The sequence below is a fragment of the Sphaerodactylus townsendi genome, linkage group LG05, assembly GCF_021028975.2.
Source record: "Sphaerodactylus townsendi isolate TG3544 linkage group LG05, MPM_Stown_v2.3, whole genome shotgun sequence".
NCBI classification, from domain to species: Eukaryota; Metazoa; Chordata; class Lepidosauria; order Squamata; family Sphaerodactylidae; genus Sphaerodactylus; species Sphaerodactylus townsendi.
Window position 1 is genome coordinate 36927760 of NC_059429.1, and position 22169 is coordinate 36949928.

At 40.1% G+C, this 22169-nt stretch overlaps 1 protein-coding gene across 2 annotated transcripts in view; it reads right to left on the reverse strand.

The window, feature by feature from the left end:
- Positions 1 to 475: 475 nt before the first annotated feature.
- The window catches only part of LOC125432722 (pancreatic alpha-amylase-like), a 29546-nt gene continuing 7852 nt past the window's right edge, over positions 476 to 22169 (reverse strand). For both annotated transcript variants that reach the window (XM_048496595.1, XM_048496596.1), the window contains exons 2-11: positions 14243 to 14464; positions 10682 to 10828; positions 6554 to 6751; positions 5911 to 6141; positions 3891 to 4024; positions 3657 to 3779; positions 3463 to 3562; positions 1834 to 1955; positions 1472 to 1597; positions 476 to 767 (exon numbers count right to left, since the gene is read on the reverse strand). In XM_048496595.1, coding sequence (XP_048352552.1) covers positions 578 to 767; positions 1472 to 1597; positions 1834 to 1955; positions 3463 to 3562; positions 3657 to 3779; positions 3891 to 4024; positions 5911 to 6141; positions 6554 to 6751; positions 10682 to 10828; positions 14243 to 14431 — 1560 coding nt within the window. In that variant the 5' untranslated portion in view covers positions 14432 to 14464 and the 3' untranslated portion in view covers positions 476 to 577. The remainder of the gene's footprint in view (positions 768 to 1471; positions 1598 to 1833; positions 1956 to 3462; positions 3563 to 3656; positions 3780 to 3890; positions 4025 to 5910; positions 6142 to 6553; positions 6752 to 10681; positions 10829 to 14242; positions 14465 to 22169) is intronic.

Genomic DNA, 22169 nt, shown 5'->3' on the forward strand with positions numbered 1-22169 from the left:
GGAAAAATAAGTTATCTCCTCAGCTCCTGAGGTCTGCACAGCAAGAGGAGACAACTTGCTAATGCCTTTAGGAAAAAAGGTCCACATTTTAGCGACTTCAAAAAAAGATGCCTTGGGCTGGAATAAGGTACCCTGATGGTATCTTGCGGGGAAAAAAATGTGGAGTTTGTCCCTAAGACACCTTTTTTGTGTGTTTACAGGACATCTTATTTGTGCTGTGCAGAATGGACCTCTGTGTTGCAATTTTTCTCTTTCACAACTAATGTAATGCATCACATAGAAGGCTCCATATTACTCCTGGGCAGTTTGTAGTGGCAGTTAACTTTGTAGATTAATAAAATGATCCACATAGCAATTTGATGCATGTGCATTCTGGTTTCCACTTGAAGCAGGTGTCACTCAGAGATAGCTTTATTTCACTTGGGGAAAAATAGTGGTCCCAAACATGGTTTCAATAAAACAAATGACAAACACATTTAAGCTTTGGAACTATTTAATCTTCTGAAGATTTTTTAAATTACTGCCCAGATATGATTGAGAAAGGCGAGATCAAAGGAAAGCATTTCTGTAAGATGACTTATAATTTAGCATCAACATGGATTGCAACAAATGGATCTTCAGCATAGTTGCTAATCTGAAAATAAGCAGTGCTGTCATTGTTTACATGGATTTCAATCCCTGTGCATTTATCACCTTCCTTCTGACCAGAAATTACATCACAGTAGGTTCCTTCAGGAAGGCCAGTTTGCAAAGTTTCAGACAAGTTCCTAATAAAAGGAGATGTAAAAGGAATTAAAATATAGTTATCTTTCATTATTAAACTTTACCTACTAAGCTAATGTGGTAGATCTAGGATCACATTCTGTAACACAAGTACCCAACATAAATCTGAGATTTCAGTTCCTGAAAAACCCAACCTGCTTTTTCTGAATCAGAGTTGTAGATCCCCTGACAGGAGGACATTTACTGTTCCCACTTCCTACTACTGGGAAAATGCTCCCCACTTCTAGGAAAATGGCTGATATCACTTCCAAAGAAACTCAGAAGTAACATCATACTTCTGTAGGAATCACCAAAAACTCTATAATATAACTTCCAGAGAAAACTCAGAAGAGTTGTCAGTCCTCTCTAAGAATTACCCCAAACTCTAAGGTTTTACCACAGATTTTCCAGTGATTCTTAGAGAGCAATTACATTGCTATATCTCTTCTGGTTTTCCAGGAACAAATGTTACTCCATTGCTAATGGCCACCTTCCTCATAAACATATACACACATGGTCTCCTGCTCTCTGCCCAGTACAGCAGAGAGTTCTGCTGATTGACACACTATTCCATACTATTCTAGGTATGGTGGCACTAACAACATCCACTACTGTCTTTCTGTGAAAGATGCTATAATGCTGAACAAGGCTGTCTTAACCATTATTCTGATTATTACATAGCTTCATAACCCTTGGTTTGCCTACTTACCAGTCATCATTATTAAAGACAATGAATCCTTTACTGCCACGTCCAAATGCCACTTGATTGTTGCCATTGTCCCACCAATTGGTAAATGGTTGTCCATCCACAACATTGCGGAAAATCACCATGTTCCTTTGGGGACACATTGTGATAAATGTTAGTTAAACTACTGCAGTATGAAGAGTGAAACCATGCACTAACCAAAATCCGGCACAAAGTTAAAAATGATTAACAGTGCGTTCTTAAGCAGAATTTGACCTTTTGAAGCCCTCTGGAGTCTTAGAAAGATAGAACTCTGTTAGGATTGCACTGTAAGTGTATTCACATGCATCGTGCAACAGTCATGAAGAATCTGTGGAGTCACCAACCTTATTTGGCGCCACCGATGTTCACAGACCCAGTCATTGCCACAAGTTGTGTCTGGATTAATTGTAACAGTTTTAGTTGACCAGTCAGCATTCCTTGGAGGTCCAACCCAATCATTAACATCCTGGTTGTTAAACATAATTGGTAAAATGCAAATATTAGAACCAAGGTGGAAAAATTATAAGATTATAAACAAGGTACATTGTATTGTTGAAGGCTTTCACGGCTGGAATCACTGGGGTGCTGTGTGGTTTCCGGGCTGTATGGCCATGTTCTAGCAGCATTCTCTCCTGATGTTTCGCCTGCATCTGTGGCTGGCAGATGCAGGTGAAAAGTCAGGAGAGAATGCTGCTAGAACACAGCCATACAGCCCGGAAACCACACAGCACCCCAACAAGATACATTTGTTGGGACCAAAAAAAGGCTGTTTTTATTCATGCAGGAACACTCTTTATGTTTGTTTTAATATTCAGCAAATGAATGCTCCACTTTCAGGTTGAAATGGTACAAGCCACTTGATTAGCTCAGTATTTTGTTGCTTCATGCTTCTGCATATAAAGAGCAAGCTCACAATGTGGGTAATTTCTAAAGTGAAGCTGAAAGAATGTTATCAGAGTGGATTGTTTTAACTATAAAAGAATGCTACCTATGAACCACAGCAACACTTGTAACTGTTTATTCAGTGCAAGCAGAGTAAATAATTAGATCTGTGACCTTACACACAAAGGAGAAAACCAGGGGAACTCTCCCTCCAACCATCAGCATTTCAGAACAAGCTAGCGTAGCGTAACCACTTGGAGAAATAGCTTTCAAAATTGTAAGAATCATTATTATTATTTTTATTATTTGCATATTTATTCTTCTTGGGCACGTGTCTCTAGTTATTATGAAATAATCACAACCAATATTGTTCAAATACAGGCCTATGTTGGCAATTTAATGTTCAGTACATTCAAGAACAGGCTCCTGAACTTTGCTGTGAAGCTCGCCCACTTTCACTGTTCCCTCTTATGGAAACCTGGATGGTTTGCATAAATAATGTGAATATCCTTTAGCTTGTGAAAAAGGTGGCATAAAACTTTCTTATCTGTTACTTTTAAAAGAAATCCCACCTTTCCTGTTTGGAGCATAGGATGCTAGTCATAATGTTTTCCTGCTCCATTTTATCTGTACAAAGGGGCTTGATCCATCCAGCTTTTTCACTCAATTTCATTCAATTTCTATGATTCTCAGTATTTTTAAGGTGCTCACATGTTTTTTAATGTGTTTCTAAGAGTTTTTAATATTACAATCTTTCTATTTTTGCTATAGTTGTTTATGCCCCGCTATGTCTCCTGACTGTAATGGCCTTTGGCCTTGTACATAATCTTTTAGGTGGTCAAAGGGAATCCCTCCTTTCTTTAAAACAGCAAAAACAAAACAAAAAGTCTGGTTGGATCCAACCCAATAATCTTGTGGTTATACTGAACTGAAAACGAAGGTCACCCTTCATGATTATACAGGGATTTGAACTTAGGTCTTCAAAGTTTTAGTCTGACACTCTAATCGGTATACCCCATTGGATTAAAAATAAATCAATAATAAAATAGGCATGAACATTGCATCCAAATGATGTTCTATTAAAAACTGACCTTTCCATTCTCAAAATATCTTGGCCAACGGAAGCTTGACATTACACGTGTAAACCCATAAGGGTGAGCAAGCATGAAGCCAACTCCCATTTTATACAGCCTGGAAAAGAGTGAAAGAAAGAAAGAGGAATCAAGAGTTACATGTGTCTCAGTGAGAGAAAGAAAAGGGGGGGAAACTTCAAAGAGATCCTCACCTAGCATCCCAGAATGTCAAAATGGAGGCTCCACCTGCGCCATGACCCCTCTGATTGTCATGGTTATCCACAAATACAAGCGCTCTGTCAGATGGCATAAAACTCCAACCTTCTCCCCAATTCCTAAGAAAAATTAATAAAACAGTAAAAATAGCTGACTGGTATTTCAAATGGTGGTAGTCTAAGATTTGGGACTTTGGTGGTGGAGGGAGAGAGAATATAAAACCAAATTACTTTAAATACGCCATCTTTTCTCCATCCCACTTGCGGATGACTTTGCCAAGCTTAGCCCCATATTTGAATTCAGTCACCCGGCCATTTCCAAAGTAGTCACTGCCGTGAATTCCTTCTCCCCCCAGGTCAATCACCTGGTAAAAAACAGAAAAGTGACGATTAGAATCAAAAAAGGACAAGTGCAAAAGTACAGCGTTAAAATTAGATGCAGATGGGAAAATCTTAAAGCAGAAAAGCAAAGAAGGGTGCCACTCATATTACACATGTGTATTACATGATGAATCGCATGTGTGTGAACAGACTCCTAAATCAAACACAAGAGGGAGAGCTTTCATATTCCCTCTCATAACATCTTTCAATCAATTGTACAATGAGTGGGTAACATTCATTCTTTCTGCTTTAAAATGCACGCTTAAAGCATCACAGATGTCCAGCTTATATTTAATGCGTGTGAAATAGCTCTGTGACATTTGCATCAGTCCTATCAATCATCCTGAATTGGGCTGGAGCCCAACAAAATTCTCAGGACGCATATCAGCAGAATGCAACTTTCCTGCCTTTCTTACTCCTTGGGACATCACGTAGATCTCCCCAAAATGTTGATTCTGGGGAGAGGGCCCCTCAGAAACAGCATGAGGGATGAATTGGGGTTCTACAGCAGAATGAGGGAACCAGCACAAATTGTGTCACCTTTTAGGCAGGATCCAGTCCCTTATCATACACAGCAAATGGTTGCCATTCAGGTGGTAGGGTAATTGCTACTTTTGGAGTCAGCTAAGTATTTTCTTTTACTAATTCATTCATTCATAGCATTTTTATTCTGCTTTTATACAAAGATGAACAAAATACTGAAAGTTATTAACATTTCTAACACGTTGAATTGAGGGATGCTTGACCGCCTGCTGGTTCAGCTCACATTTTGTTCACCAGTGGTTTAAGACAGAAGGAAATGAAACCAAAGCACCACCTACTGCAGAGCTGTTCAGCAGCTGTTCAAGGCTAACTGCAGATAACTGAACAGATCAGAGGATCTACTTGTAAGTGATTGGCCACCAAATTCATAGCATCTCTAACAGAAACACCTTAAAAAAATCAAAATTTCAGAATCAAACAGTGAAAAAAATAAGGGCGCAAGACAGCCAAGAGGAAATAGAATCAGTGGCTCAATCTCATCCACCAAAGAGGTTCCACTAAAGGAATATATTTTCAGCAATCTACAAAAAGTCAGTAAGAATAATGTCCAGTAGATCATTCTAGGGGGGGAGGTGTAAACTCCTGGAGTGGCTACTGGAAAAGCCCTACTTAATTATTTATTTATATTTCAAATTTATATCCCTCTCTATTCCCACAGAGCTCAGGGCAGGTCAAAACAAGTCAATAACAATATTTCCAGTACAGTGGAACCTCGTTTTTAGTCTGTGATTGGTTCGGAATCATGCAACAAAAACTAAAATCAGCATAGTCCAAGGTACGCCATTTGCGCATACGCAATGCTGTTTGCGCATGCGCAACACAAATGGTGCACTGGATTTACGCAAAAGTTGCCTTGGAAGCTGATGGAATCCGAGGCGACCAATCACTGAGGCAACAAAACAGCCGGGGGCGACCAGTGAACACTGAAACCAGCGATCTCTGAGAGCAATGTTAACCAAGGTTCCACTGTAGAGTACAATTTTGCCTTTACAAAAGATAGTGCATTGAAAACAACATTCACTCAGCTGGAGAGCATGGATTAAGCATATCTATTAAAATATGTACAAGGCCATCTCCAGGATCTAGGGTGGGATCAGTTGTAGCATTCTCACACACTGCCTCTGACCTTCTTGAATAGTCTGTCAACTATGACAACATTTTCTATGTCTGTCAACTATGACAGCAATGACAAAAATGACAACAATTTCAACACAATGACCATGTCCATTGTGGGACTGGGATCTTGACAAACATCCACCAACTTTTGAACTATCCTGAAATGTAATTAATATATATCCTCAATTTGACTCTAAGCCACATAGATTACCTCTTGGTAGATGAAAGGCCTTGCCCCTTCAGCAAACCATTTAGTGTTCAGGTTGTTTAGCTTGTCTAAAAATGCCTTCATGTCTCCCGGCCACATATGCTTGGAAGCATCAATCCGAAATCCTGCTACTCCAATGTCAATTAGGTGATTCAAATACTCTGCAACTTTGGAGCGCACGTAGTCCTTCTCTAGTGCAAGGTCAAGAAGACTAACAAGGCGACAGTCACGGACCTGAAAAGTTCATTGTGAAATTAGTTTCCTTTTTTCCCCATCCCCAAAACACAGACATGGTTCAGCAGTGCAGCATGCGCTTTGCATGAACGTCCTACATTCATTCTTCAGAATCTGTACTGGGCAGAGAGTCTCTTTGGAGCTGGAACAGACAAGTATTTTCAAAAGTCTTGTTAGTAGAGCTGTATTTTTTTAAAAAGATGCAAGCAAATTGCTTGGACAACATTAGAATGCCGTTGTTGGGTACTCCTGGGCCATGGTTCCTTCACGAGCTAATGTGTCAGTGATCTGCTTATATATGCTGCTGAGAATATGCCACACTGCATTTTTTACCATGTTAAATATCATGTTTAATGTTGCCTTGAATAATAAAAAGAAAAGAAGTGGTCAACATAAAATCCAAAAAGTTTACCTGGTAAGGATCATTGTAATTTTCAATTTCTCCACTTGATGTTCTGCATTTACCATCATTGAAATCCCAGCTGGAGTATGGAACAGCAGGAAAATCTCTGTTCATTGCATTAAAATAGGTTCCACAAGTAGAAGATGTACCAGATCCAGCTGCAGCTCCACACATGTGGTTGACCACAGCATCCACATAAATATGTACCTAACATGGAAAAAAAGTTGCTTATTCTCCATTAATGAAGCAAAATGGATGCTTATCATGAGCTTGAATTGGTATGTTAGTGTTTTGTTTTAAATAAGGACATTATAGATGTATCATGACATTGTCTGGACCAATAAACACTACTCCTAGCCTAATGATATCAGAGTTTGCTTGTTCCATAATAAAGTTCATTTGCTGTAGGCCAAGATTTCTTCTGTTAAGATATTGCCTCATTCATGAATTCACAACCTGGCATTAGATAAGCTGCCATTCTTTCAGCCTTACAGTCCAATCCAGAGGCCACGGCAGCTGGGACAGCACTACGGTTGCACTGCTGTGCCACCTCCAGAGGACTTTCAGGTGGTGTGGAAAGGCAACAAAAACTGGAGAATACCCAGCCATCTGAAAAGCCCCCATTGGCAAAAAGGGCTTATGCCATTTTTTTATGGTGTAAGTTGGAAACCTGTGCCAGGAGCATTCCCAAGGTCAAAATCCCAGTAGAAGGTGTTGGTGTTGACCTTTAACATGTTGGTGTTGACCTTTAAGGCCCTATACGGCCGGGGGGGGCATACCTTGCGAGACCGCCTTACCCCTTATGTCCCGAGTCGGCCTCTCTGCTCTGCAGAGGCTAATTTACTCGTGGTCCCTTGTCCCTCTATGATGCGGCTAGCCTCTACCCGGGCCAGTCCCCTGCTTGATGGAATGCTCTTCCACCAGCTGTCAGAGCCCTGCGGGACCTTGGGGAGTTCCGCAGGGCCTGTAAAACCGAGCTGTTCCGCCGGGCTTTTGGGGAGGCTGGCCGCTGACTCCGCCCTCTTTTTTGCCCTATGTGCCATCAGCTTATTTGAACATCGGCCAGTCCCCTCCCGGGGTTTAGTACCAGATGTCATCTGTTTTAATTGTTTAACTATGGACAGGTTACTGATGCTACTGCTACTGTTTTAATTGGGATTATTCGATTTTTAATTGTATTGTATTATGTTTGATTGGTGTGTGAACCGCCCTGAGCCCTTCGGGGGTAGGGTGGTCTATTAAATCAAATAAATAAATATAATAAATAATAATATAATATATAGAACTGACTAAGGTTGGCTCCACCCCTGGGAACACACCTAGCCCACCCCCAGTTGAACCAGCATACTCCTTTGGGCCAGTACAGGTCTTCAGGCATCAGGCTCTTCTGGGTTGGGTGCCATGGACTACCACGACACCTGTTCAACTCTGTGTTTGTCCTCCCCATTAGTGTTGGTGCCACTTTTACCAGCAGGGTGGGCAAACCAGGAACCACTTCACCATACATCTCAGGGTTGGGCTGCTCATCTCTAATCAGCAATATGAGGATAATATTACTGATCTAGTACAAAGAGTTAACATACATGAAGAACTTTGGACATGTTCGATGTAAACTGTTTTGTTATGATTATGACTACAGTTGGTCCCTGTTCTCTTTCAGCACTAGTAAACCTATAACACATTAACTTAAATCCAGTGTATTTTAAAGACATCTCGCTTTTATCTCTCAAAGATCCACTGGAAATACTTTATTAGAGATACCATGTTTGCATCAGGTTTTGTCAGCAAGGACATGAAGAGGAATATTCTTTGGAGACGGATTGTTTTAACCCTCTCTTACTGAAAGTTCAAGGCAGGGATGTTTGAGAAGCACTGTCAGACCCGCTAGTTTCAGTTAGTCTTTGGTTATCAAGGTTAAGTTTAGGAAATGTAATTTATTGATTTTGCCCTGACCTGCATAGCCCAGGCTATCAGATCTCAGAAAATAAGTAAGGTCGACCTTGATCAATATTTGGATGGAAGACAACCAGCGTCCCTGAGCAGAGGCAGTCAAATGACAAGCCACCTCTGAATGTCTCTTGCCTTGAAAGTCCTATGAGGTCTCCATAAGTCAGCTGTGACTCAATGGCAAAAGATTATGACTTAAATATTTATTTCTGCTTTGCTCATTTTTGCTTTGTTAGCCTCCCCATGTATGTGGGATAAGGCAAACAACATATAAAATGAACAAACCACTTTGTAACAGTGGAATGGGAAGGAGTTTAACAATGGGACTGCTGTCCTGGATGCTGGGCCAGTCCTAAATTTTTGCTTGCCACATTTCTAAGAGACTCTTCTGGCTGCCTCCTTTTCTTTCTCAAATTTGCCAAAGTAAGAGCTTGCCAAGAAAGCTTTAGGAATTGTTCAGAGAGGAGCCTCAGAATTTAGGCCTTAAATGTTGTCAGATGCATAGCAGAATCAAGGATTGTAGAAATGCAACTACCAGAATTTTTAATATCTTTGGTTACTAAGAAATATGAAAACTATATTCCCCATGCTTTTTAGTGGTAATAGATTCGGTGATACTAGATTCTTCTATGCATGTTCACAACAGTACATAGAGCTAAATCATGATGCCTTATCATGATTTACCAACAAACTCTGGAGTTAGGGTTGAGGAAATATAACTACATATTGAAGAAATATAAGGAGATTTTGGGGGTGGAGTCTGAGGAGTGTGGGGTTTAAGGAGGGAAGTGATCTCAGCAAGGTAGAATGCCATAGAGTTCACCTTCCAAAAGGGCTATTTTCTTTAGCTGAACTGATCTCTGCCACGTAATTTTAGGGGATCTCCAATTGCCACTTGGAGTCTTTCCCCTTGTGTTAGTTAAATTGAAGAGAAGCACCAGGGTACGATCTCAATGATCTTGAGCAGGGGTCCCCAAACTACGGCCCGGGGGCCAAATGTGGCCCCCTGAAGGCATTTATCCGGCCCGCCAGGCATGGCGGCGATGGCTCCATTCATGTGCAGTGGGGGCTCGAGGGAGAGGAGGAACCGGCCCCAACGGCTGTTGATTGCAGTTACATGATGGCACCCTCAAATCTCCATGAATTTTCTGACCCAGAGTTGGAAACCTTACATGTGGCAACGCCTGCTCCGCCCTTCCCTCTCGGCTACTCCATGTGTTGCTCTCAGGCTTTCTGTTCCGCCTCACTCCCATTGGCATCAGCCAGGCTGGCGAATCGCTCGCTGGCTGCTAGGGAGGAAAGAACCCAGGAAGATACCTGATCCTGGGTTAGATGGAATGCTTCATTGGGAAAGTTCTGCTTTTTTTTTTTTTACAGGGGAAGGTATTCCCCAGCCTCCCCAACAATATTTGGAACCCACCCTGTACTTGACATACTTTGGTCACTGTTCTAAAAATAGACCATGACAGAAAGGCTGAAAGGTGAAATCAAACATTTTACAATCATTTGTGCATAGGAATTTGTTCATAGTTTTTTTTTAGTCCGGCCCTCCAACAGTCTGAGGGACAATGAACTGGCCCCCTGTTTAAAATGTTTGGGGACCCCTGATCTTGAGGCTCTAGACACTTTTGCACTGTCAATAATACTGTGCATGAGAGGGCAGTACTGATTTTAAAAGTGGTTGATTTTAAAGGGTTTAAAAGTTTAGAGTATTCCCCTGGATGCCCTCAAAAATTAGTCTAGTTAAAATTTTTACATTCTGAATCTGAGAAGAGGAATCCATTCACTACTATTGTAAAGAGGGAATTGGAATGTGACGGTTTTTTGCTAGCACTTGTTTTTACTGTTACAGTTTGTGTTATCTCTTGCTTGGCGCTATTCCCAGACTGGTCTAGCCTTGTGTGTGAAAGTATCTAAAAAGGCAGACCCAAAAGTTCTCTTCATGTCTTTCTGTACTTTTGAAGTTTAGTTCTCTCAAGGACCATGTTTCATCTTGCCATATTAAAGATCTTTCTGCTTTCATGAAGATTCTATTGTATGGACTCAGTTTGTTACAACTATTTTGTTTGGATGAGTACCAAAGTCCCGACATACATGATTCCCTAATTGAGATATATATATATATCACTAGAGTGCAACTGTAGCCACTTTGATCAGAAAGTCTGTAATTGATCTCAGCAGATCACTTACTCCCACTGCGTTGCATCTGGTCACCATGTCTCGAAATTCAGCCTCATTTCCAGATCGTGTACACAGTTTGTAGCTGATGGGCTGGTATCTTTCCCACCATGGCCTCATTGGACTTGTAACTATAAGGTTTTCATTTGGAGGAGAGATCTGTGAAATGAGTAACATGAAGTGATACGTCAGCATTGAATACCACCAAAAGTAAGTGCTGATGTTGGCTACTTATTTGTACATATTTATTGGTCTTATTTATTTGCATTCATAGAACACTAAATTCTCATGATACTCCAAACAATACAAAATGTATTGTTGCAGCCCAAGGATGGATGCTGTGCCTGTGTCCTGGGTTGAGGGAGCAGTCACTGTTTTCTGCAGTATGCTTAAATGAACTTAGAATATACTGCAGAATCAGTATATCCATTGCTCCCACTTATTTTGCACCATAGTAGCTGCTTAGTTTCTCAAGTGGTCTGCTCAGGAGGCTATAATGCAATAGGTAGTCCAGCTCTACTAGGCCTCTACTAGGTCTCTACTTCCTAACATCTTGAAGAAAGGAATATTGTGAGCGTGATGACCACACTCTTTTTTTGCTTTGCAAATAAATATACATGCAAAATACTGTACATTTCTTCCTTTCTTTCCAATGTATTTATCGCTGCCACCAGGGATTTAATTCCACACAGCATGGGGGAAGCATCTTTAAGCCATATTTGGTGGGGGGAAGAGACTGCTAGTTTAGCATTTTCCAAAAATGACAGGTTGAGCTGAAATATCCTGAAGGCGTCTTTGGGGGAAAAGCTGTGCGAAGTTCTTACCAAAAACGCTTCTTTTAATGTCTTCAGCACGTTTTATTTGTGCTGTGCAAAAAGGGGCATAGACAGGCAGAAAGCCACTGAATGCAAACAGCAGATGATGCTTCTTTGTGTGGGCCATGGGTTGTAATTGTGCAGGAAGCCAACCCTGCATAATTCAGAACAATACAAGATTAATCTGAAAGCCAGTTGTGGCATATGTGTCACCAGCAACAGTATGTCCAATGGAATAGAATAGAATAGAATAGAATAGAATAGAATAGAATAGAATAGAATAGAATAGAATCGAATCTTTATTGGCCAAGTGTGATTGGACACACAAGGAATTTGTCTCCGGTGCATATGCTCTCAGTGTACATAAAAGAAAAAGAAAAAAAAAGAAAAAAAATTGGCTTATAAAACAAAGCATTTATTTCTATCAAAGTTACAGATCATTGCAGCCCCATAAGCCCCCAGGCCCAGGGGAATTGCGGGACTACCTCTCACACCATCCCTTTCTAGGTGCTTAATCCAATTGGTTCTGTATAATAAACTACTGCACTAAACATTCTGCTGTTTCATCTGCATTAAACCATATATATAAAAATACAAATTAGTATACTTTCATTGCACACCAGCAAGGTACAGGGAAAACTTTGCTGAATATTGGCAACAGTTTGCCAAGTGGTAACTTACCATGGTGGCACACATACCTACTTAATAAACTGGTCACTTTTATTGTCCTGACAAGGGGTGAGGAGATATTTAACATATGTCTCCACCTGATTGGAAAGCTGCTAAAATTCTCCTCATCACTTGGCAAGACATTACAGTTGACTAGGTTACAAAGTAGTAAGTTGCCACTTACCCCTATGGGCCAAACCAGAATAGATAGTTGCAGGGAGTTTGTTTTGTTTTTTAATAGCTGATGCATGATTGCCCGTTTAGACTGGGACTGCACTATAAAGTGTGGGTCATATCAAGCTTCTTCCCTCATTCACACAGCTTTTTCCTACCTCAAACAACCACACTGGGCAACCATTAGGGTTGCCAGGTCTGCTCCAAGTTGCAGGAGGAGCAGTTGGAGGGCAGAGACATCAAAATAAGGTCGCACAATGTTGGTTCTGAATAGTCACCCAGAAGCAATGACAATATTCTATGATTTCCCACCAAAATTCCTAGTGTGTTGCCACATTTTGTTGGTGTCACTTGTGGGTTCCAGCAGGAAGTGATTTTGTGGCAACCTGCAATGCGGTTCCCTACCCCCATTTCCCCCCACAGTGCCGCTAAGTGCCGGCGAGGAATGAGGAGTGTGGGAAGTGCCCACTCTAAGCAGCCAAGTGACTACTATGGTAATCATTTAGAACCTGTATCCGCCCTGGATGGGAAACTCGCCCACACCCACATGCAAAAACACACCGCAGACCTGATCCAATTAAGGCCTTCACAGTTGCTGTTTAAGAGGGGAGAAATGCTTGAAGCTCCATACGCAAAACTCCCAGCATCTCATTCGATTTGTCCTATGTAGTCCTGAATTTAGAAGGTCCCATAGTAGTTTTCATTACAATTACCAATAATATTAATAGAATAGCTCAAGTCTGCACAATGGAATCATGAAATCCACCACAAAATGTTTTCATTTTTAATCTAACGCCTCATGAGGCTGACACTTCTAATATGGTTTCTACTAAAAGGTCAATTCATGTTGAGAATGTAGATTCAGTAAATCTTTACAAAGTGGATATATTATAAAACAGCTTGATCATTATCAGTTTCAAGTAAGCACATATGCTTGATTCCCCATTCAAACCACTTTTTGGCAGCTATTCAGATGTTTGGTAATAAAATGGGTTGAATTCAGTGATTACTACATTTTTCCTCTTCGGTTTCTTCGCTGTTCCAGGATTTCACACTGCTGTGCATTCAGCTCTCTAAATTTTAATATACCTAGGGGAACTGCTACTACAAATTCTAGAATAGGATCATGTACAATTTGTTTTAGCTTTCAGTACCCTCAAATCAATGTCCACAAAAATGCAGCCTTGAAGTAATTGCATTTACATTTCTAACACAACTGTCTGTTCAGTGTTTTAGTGATTTACACATGGACTTTAGTAAAGTCTCGATTCAAACACATTGAAAATTTATTTTAACAGTGTTACCTCAGTGCACACATTCTCATAAGTAAAACAGTGTGTGTGTGGGGGGGGCGAGGTGAGGTGAGGTGAGGTGGGGGGGGGGAGATCCCAATGTGCCAAATAAATGAAAAGCTGTAGAAAAATAAGCATAAACATAGCTGTGTGCAACATTGGGAAATTAAAAATGAAACAACAGAAAATTACTAATGGATCAATTTAACTTCCAAAAAGAGGATCACCCGACTGGGAATGCCAGCCTTCAGGAAGAAATACAAAACCATATCTTGTTGAACTTCAAGTTGTGCATGCAAAAGCAATCATGGGATCATACAGCCGTAGATTTCACATAGTGCTACTCTCAGCATGTTAGTTTGGGTACATTAATCAGCCCAGCCTTTGAAACAGATCAATTAAAAAATTATATTGCTTTCTGAACACCAAATTTGTTTAAAACACATTCACAACGTCATGAAACAACTCAGTCCCCAACTAGCCCAAATATATTCTGAAAATAATTTACTACTTCCTGGTTCTAACTATAATTTATGTTGAATTTATGTTCGCTTTTCTTTGAACAAGATAAATTGGGAGAAAATCATGAACTGTAAGACAATTTCTAGTAATGTGAACAATACCTGAACTCCACCAAATCCATTAGGTGCTAAATAACGCTCACATTCAGCAGCAATGTCAGCCCAACGCCACTCAAAGAGGTGGACAATGGATGTCTTTCCTGGCTTTGTATTTGGGTTGTATTGTGCCCAACAAAGCACAGCAGATACTAGGAGAAGAAAAATCCTCATGGTGTTTCGAGTCATGACCATCTGGGTTCTGAGGTGTTCTCATTATTTATATTTCTGTAACAGAGCAAAGTGCACATTGGTCATGGGACATTTAACACAACTGGCTATATTTAGGTAACTTAATTTAATCAAAGGTCATCCACTTGGTGCCTTTAAGCAAATACAAACAGGTGAAGATCTAGGTCAAATTCCCTGGCTAACAACTTCAAACAGAAGAAACAGGATAAGATCCCGATAAGAATCCTGGTGTTTTTTTTCATGTCTGTGTTTTCAGCTGGTCTTTCTGAAGTCTCACTGATATGTGAATTTAAATATTCAATGGCTATGCAGTATCAGTTTTACATTTATTTACTTTTTAAAAACAACTGTGCATTGCCTCTCCACAAATGTATGCCTAATGCATCTCACACCAATACCAAACTCAATTATAAAATCATTCCATCATCAAATTAAAAACAAGGAAGTCTAAAATGGAATTTATACCATGCAAACCAACTAAAACTACTAAAAAGAGCAGCAAGCAGAGCAAGCCAACATGTGTTTGAAAAGCAGCAAATTGTGACCTGGAATGGGAGAGCAAAATCATAAATCAATCAATTTAAAGCCTGCTGGAAAAGGATGGACTTGCATTTTTATGTACTTGTTTATTTTAAAATGTATATATCACATTTCTCCATCAAATGGTAGACACCATGCAGTTTACATAAGTATAACATAAACAGTAGAATTCCCCACATTGAACAATCCAATAACAATAATTTATCAGCCATGCGTGTTCCATGTCAATTGTTGGCTGATGTTACAGAAGTTCAATTCATTTTGCAGGCTTTATCTGAATGCTCTGTGCTTTAAATGCCTTACTAAACTAGTGTAAGTGTTGAGGATGAGATACTATAACCCAACACACACTTTTCCTTGAGAAAGTATTAAGGAGGGACTGTAAGTATTATAAATACAGATTGAGAAAAGGGGTAATCTCTATGTCTGAGGGCGTATTTATTTATTTAGGACGTTTGTATACCCTGCCTTTTTCCCTATTGCATAATGAAGCAACAACAAACACACACATTTGTTTAGCTTAATGACTTATTATGTAATACTGGAACCAGAGGAGTAGCTGCCACTGGGACATGTGGGGACAAATGTCCTGGGCGCCCATCATTTAATCACGTGGGGGTGGAAAAATTTGGGTTTGTATTTTTTTGCAATGTTAGTGTTTTGAAATGTTCGGCCAGCAGGGGCCGCAATCTTTAGACTAGCCACACCAAATTTTCAAGCTATCCTCAGGAGATACTCCTGAGGATATCACCCAGTTTTGCTGAAGTTTTGTTCAGGGGGTCCAAAGTTATGGACCCCAAAAATGGTGCCCCTATCTCCATTGTTTCCAATGGGAGCCAATAGTAGATGGGGCTACCCCTTTGAGGGTCCATAACTTTGGACCCCCTGAACCAAACTTCATCAAAACTGGGTGGTATCATCAGGAGAGTCTCCTGAATATAGCCTGAAATTTTAATGCTGCTAGCACTGCTTTGCTGAAAGGCTCTTCCATGTTTTCTCCAAATTCTCTCTTTAAATCCACTTGCTTTGGTGTGGATTTAAAGGGAGAATCTGGGCTCTCTAGTCTAAACAACATTGAAAGTGATGATGTTTCAGGGTGGACTCCCCCACCCCCCACCGAAACAGCATCACTTTCAACATTGTTTAAACTAGGGACTCCTGGGTGTGTTCTGATTTGTGAGTTGTGGCATGTTCTATAACGTGATGGTGACTTTGAGATGACCTGGTGCAAAAAAATCACACCAAGGGCACAGAGTGCTCTCCGCCCAAGGACTTTCTTCAGCCAGGAGACTAGTTGTGGGATTTGTGGGCAATCACTTGCCTATACCAGGCAATAGGGAACCCTAAACACAACACAGTACTAGAGCCTCTTGAAGGCACTCCCAAAACACTGAGTTCACAAAGCTAGTGACAGTAATTAATAAAATAGAAAAATGTTGATATTAAATTAATTCAAACACATCAGGAAAAACAGGTAATTAACATTAAGCAAAACAAACAGTTAAAAAGGTGAATTAAAACCAGAGCTATTTCAAGCTGCTTCATAAGCACTTAGAAATGATTCTGTCCTGGCACAGCACTGAAGAAGTCATCTGAAGTCACCCGCAAAAAGTAAAAACTCAGAGAAGGGTAAATTCTTGGCACAATCAAACTTTAAATCATGTAATTCTGGTGGATTCTGCAGAGCATAAATATAATGTCCTTAGAACATTATAAAAAGATCCGTTTTGGCATTTTGCATTCCCACAGCATGGGAGAACACAAGTGAGCCTTGCATTCACTCAGCAAGCAGGAATTGTTTTCATCCAGGTTGAGGGGGAAAGATTGCTAGTTTAATGATTTTTGGGAAAAAAAAACAGGTTGAGGGGAATATAACAGACTAAAAACCTTTTTGGGGAAAAGAGTTGTGTGATGTTCTTCCCCAAAAGGCTTTTTATAGCATCCTAAAGACGTCATATTTATGCTATGCAGAATCCACCACTGGAACTTCACTACCACTTTTTTGTAATATATTTCTAGTCTAACATGTTCTTATCAATAAATCACCGCATTGTTGACCCCAGCAGTTTCACATATGATACAGTCTCTGGTGTTTCAGTCTTAGTGCCAGTTATCTTATCACAAAAGTCAATACTGAAAATCTGAGGAATAATTTACTACTCTTTTAGTATGAGTCTTGATTATAAAATTAATACAACAGTCATGTTATGCATAGTAAGAATTCCTCTCAGATTTTTTTAAAAAATTAAATGGTCTCCTCAGTAGGATTGTAACAAAGGATTGATCAAGAATGTTTAACTCAGAATCTGAATTATTGAATCATGATAACAGTCAGTTTAATCTGGTTTGATGAGGATATAGTAAAATACTGGGGATTGCCAAATCACCTTGGTTCCATTTCATTTGGGTGGCTTGCCAGTCTACACTTGGTCTCTGTTTTTGCAAAACAAAATTATAACAAATTCTTTACCAGTCTTTTGGGTTTTTTCCTAATATAGGTAGGTGGGTATTCAGGAACTGCAAAATTAATTTTAGTAATAATATTATCTTAGTTTTAGGAATAATACTATTTTGAGAGCATTAATTCTTATTCTAATAGCAATAAATATAAATACTAAGTAAATATTTCTTTAACCCTTCTTAATAACAGATTAACATTCATACCATAAATTTGATCCTTGTTCTTGGCTACATATATGCTAAGATATTTGACAAAGTGCAGACTGTTTTACCTGGGTTAACAAACATCTCTCCTCAGCTTCATCTGCTTCTAAATTTAACAGAATAACCTCTGATTTCTGAGTATTCAGATTATATCCAGGTGACTTGGAATCCATGTCTATTACCGGTCTAAGAATTTGGCTTGATGGAGCTATAGTAGCTACAAAAAGAATATCATCTGAATATAGCCCAATTTCAAATTTTAAAGAACCAACTGCTATACTTTCTATCTCTAGAGTATCTCTAATAAAGATAGCTAAGGGTTCTAATACAAAGGCACACAATGATGCAGATAAGGGACAATTCTGTTTTATCTCTGTACTAACCTGAAAAGGGTTGCAGTGTGTACCCAGAATATTTAACCTTACTACTGAACTATCATTTATTATCTCCAGTTTCATGGTTGAACTTCTAATGTGTCTGCAAGGGCTAAACTATGACTTGTGTTTAAACAGATGGAAAAGCCCACTTCATTCCCTTCCTTCCTTTGCATTAAGTGACAGTAAACTGCTCTGTTGCGTGGACTCCTCCTCCCACAACTCCCACTGGCAGGTATTCATTCACCAATATTTTTTTTTCAATGGTAATAACAACACAGTAGTGCAGTGGCAAGAGTAGAATGGTATGTCCATTCTTCGGGGAGAGGATGAATACCCTCTCCCATTGCTTGGTTAATGACTTCCAATCTGAGGATAATTCCCTTTATTTCTACAAAATGGAAATATTGTACTTTCATCCCAATAGCGTGCGTAGAGGTGCCTCTGCCCCCTGCAATTTTGTTTCCAGATGAGCTCTACAGTCCAGCACCAAGGAGGTGACATTGTGCTATTTCTGTAAAGCACCACACATGTGCAGCAGCAGTTTTAAATAAAGTCATAGAGCAGCAGTTTTAAATAGAGTCATAATGATCACATGACAGCACAGTAGTGGAGGGGTGAGATTCATGCATTGGGCATGAAAAGGAAGTCATGGCTAACAACCGGCAGAAAATGGATTGCCCTCTGCAGGAACTTCCTCTGTAAGAACAATTCAACCCACAATTATGGCAACATGATCACTATACATGATATCTCTGTAATTTAAAAAAACAACAACCCAGAATGATATAGTCCATCTTGTAGATTTTTTTATTTTTATTTTTTCCTTTTATTTTTTCTCCTTTTTTTGCTGGCATGTCTTAGCTGACTTAAGGTGATGTCAAGGGGTTTTCAAAGCAAAACATGTTCAGATGTGGTCTGCCATTGCCTGCCTCTGCATAGCAACCCTGGTATTCCTTGGTAGACTCCTGTCCAAATACCGACCAGGGTGACCTTGTCTAACTTCTGAGATCTGACAAGATTGGGCTAGCCTGGGATATCTAGGTCAGGGCTTCCAGAACATAAAATATTCAAAAAGCTAATCAGAAATTCATGTATAGTATTCAGAAATGGCTTCTAATCAGTTAAACTGAGATGTGCACGAGTATGGCTTGTGGTTAGTTTTTTGTGCATGCTTCATTTCTGCTTTCTTCATTGCCTCATTTCTTACATACAAAGTCCTGTTTAAAAACTAACAGGTTAATATGAATGTAGTGTGTGTGTTCACTAAGTTTTACTTTTACAAAGTAGGTTCTCTGTGCTTGCTTGATTTAGAATTTTAGTATGGGGAGGAGACACTCATTCAATTATTCCGCAAACCTGCAATGATGCATCATGGATGACTACAGTTAATAGAATCTCTGTTTAAGAATGACGGGGGAAAAAGAAGACTAGATCAAGGTGCATATAAAAGCTCAGCAAGAAGCCAGGCCAAACTTACTTGACACGGTGCGCTAATAAAGGATTCACACTGCAACAATGCACAGTCATTAAAACTCCATATATCACTACTAGAGCTGTCAGTTTAACAAATGTATTTAAATTTAATGGAATTTAACAAATTACAGTTAATGGAATTTAATAGATTAATTAAATGTAATGGTTTATATAAAATCCATTAAATAGTTCAAAAATGGAGGATTGATGAGCTAAAAACTCTTTATGCTGGTTGATAAGCATTAATGAAGAAAAATCTGGAAGATTTTGTTCTGAATGAAGCCCCATTATCCTTATATATCGGGGCTGAAGTCCTTCTAATTTACCAGATGACCATGGCAAAGGATGAAGGAAATCTGGCAGGTAAAAAGGTCAAGATTGTGGGAGGCTCTGCCCTTTTTTAACCTGCTCATTCTAGAAACTAGTAGTGCAAGATATATTGTCAGGAAAGGATGACTCTGGACAAATGGCCCCAGTATTTACAGTACACTGAGTAGTTAGGGATGCCAGCTGTGACTAGGTAAATACCTGGAGATTTGAGGGATGGAATCTGAACAGGCTGGGGTTTGGGGAGGACAAGGATTTCAATGGGCTCTAATGCCATAGAGGCCACCTTCCAAAGTGGCCGTTTTCTGCAGGTGAACTGATCACTGTCACCTGGAGATCAACTGCAATAGCAGGAGATCTCCAGCCACCAGCTGGAGGTTGGCAACCCCATGGATAGCTATCAAGTGGCTTCCTGCAGCCCATCACAGAGGAGACAGACCTGGAAGCCATAGGCTTCTTTTTGGTCCATGGCAGAGGTAGAAAATGAACTGGTTTAGGTGTTGTGTGCCACCGGGTGAATGTTGGGCTGAAAACTGCACCCATTTTCCTCAGTCTCTATTGTGTCAAGACTGCATTCAACAAAGTTGTGGCCTGATTATTCCCTACTCTTTGTGTCATTGTCATCCTTCCCCCATGGGCTTTACCCCACTCCAGACACAATGAGGTTTTGTAAAATAGTTCAGACCAATTACACTGAAGAAGCTAAGGTGCAGAATTCAGCATGCCGAAAGCCTTAATTTTTTATTTGTCATGTAGTTCATGGTCTTACAAAACAAGACTTAAACAAGAATGAGAAAGACTATTGAAATATTATGATGAATGAAATATTAAGACTCTCCTACATAACATATAAGAGAGCTTTGATAGGTTACCAGGTAGTTTGGTTGGAAAAATAGCTGCTAGGGCTGGGAATATAGTTCAGGGAAGGAAAGGAAAGTCCTGGAAAGGAAGAGATTAATTTCATTCCACTTCCCCAGTCGCAAATCAATCTATGTTGTAAAGTGAAAATGAGAGTTACTAGCACTCTGCCATTTTTTTTTCTGATCTGTAGCTTAAAGCACATTGGTGGAGGGGCATATCTGATTTAAGAAACAGCATGGAGGATGTGTTATCTCCCACTTCCCCAGTACCAGAGAGCCAACATTTCTCAGTCCTTTACCATAGTTGTTTTTGCCATTAAATTACACATCTGGGAATCTGACTGCTTCAAGAGTCACCGTAATATACTGGTAACTGGTAGAAGAGTGAGGGGGGCTGTGGTTTGCAATAGCATGTTGTCTGGGGAAAACAGTGAATGAAATTGAAAAGAATCACACTGGAATTCAGAAGTATCATCTAAGGGAGGTGCTTAAAAAAAGCAGTACTTCCAACTAAATATAGGTTTGATACATCAACAGTTCAATCACAAAGAGAATTACACCCTTCTAAGTCCATTGAGATTGAAGAGGGTAACTCAGCTGGATTGCAATTCTAGGAAGAATGAGAACTGGTCCACCTGGGATAAATTGTTCAAACTGTTTCAGTATAATATGGTTTTTCAGTCAGTTCAATTTCATCAATTATTTTTCATTCAGATGGTTAATACTTCCCATGTTTGGAAGAGTGAGGTGGCATGAGACACAAAACATTTTGTGCACCGCAGCAACCATATAGTATATTTCACTAGTGCCTTTTGTGCTGCTTACTGTAGACATGGCAGGTTTGAAATTTTTTTAAAAACCTCACAGGACAGTCTAACTGTGAAATCCAAAGGGGGAGGGGCTAAAGCTGCATTGAAATGAATTTCTGCATTGAAGCTGCAGGGAAAGAAATGCCCAAGGAAGGCCAAGAGTTTGCAGAGAAAATGATTGAAGTCTTGCAATCCATTTCACTACAGAAAATAGAAGGGAAGCAATCTAACTATAGCAGGTGTTTTCAGAAAGTTTTGGAAATCTCAAGTCAACTGTACCCTTTCCCACCAAAAGTTTTAAGTGCAGTCAGTAGTGCTTTGGGAGAAGAGAGAAAGGTCCATGCTTCCACAGTATAAAATAGTCCCAATGATATTTGAAGGGGGGTTGGAAGGGGCTTGGCAGGGCTGGTGACGGGCCTGGCTTGGCTGCCACTGCCCCACTGGGCCCAGTTTGATGTTTGGAGTGGGGGACAGGGTTGGGGGGAAGGTAGGAGAGGGCTTGAAAAGGCTGGTGCAGGGCCCGGCTGGGCCACTACTACCTCAACTTGATGTTTGGGACAGGGGGAGGACTGGGAGTGTTTGGGAGGGATGGTGTCGAGCCTGGCTTGGCCACCACTGCCCTGCCAGGCATGACTTGATATAGGGAGTGGGGAAAAGGTGGGTGGGTGGGTTTAGGAAATAACAGTAAATG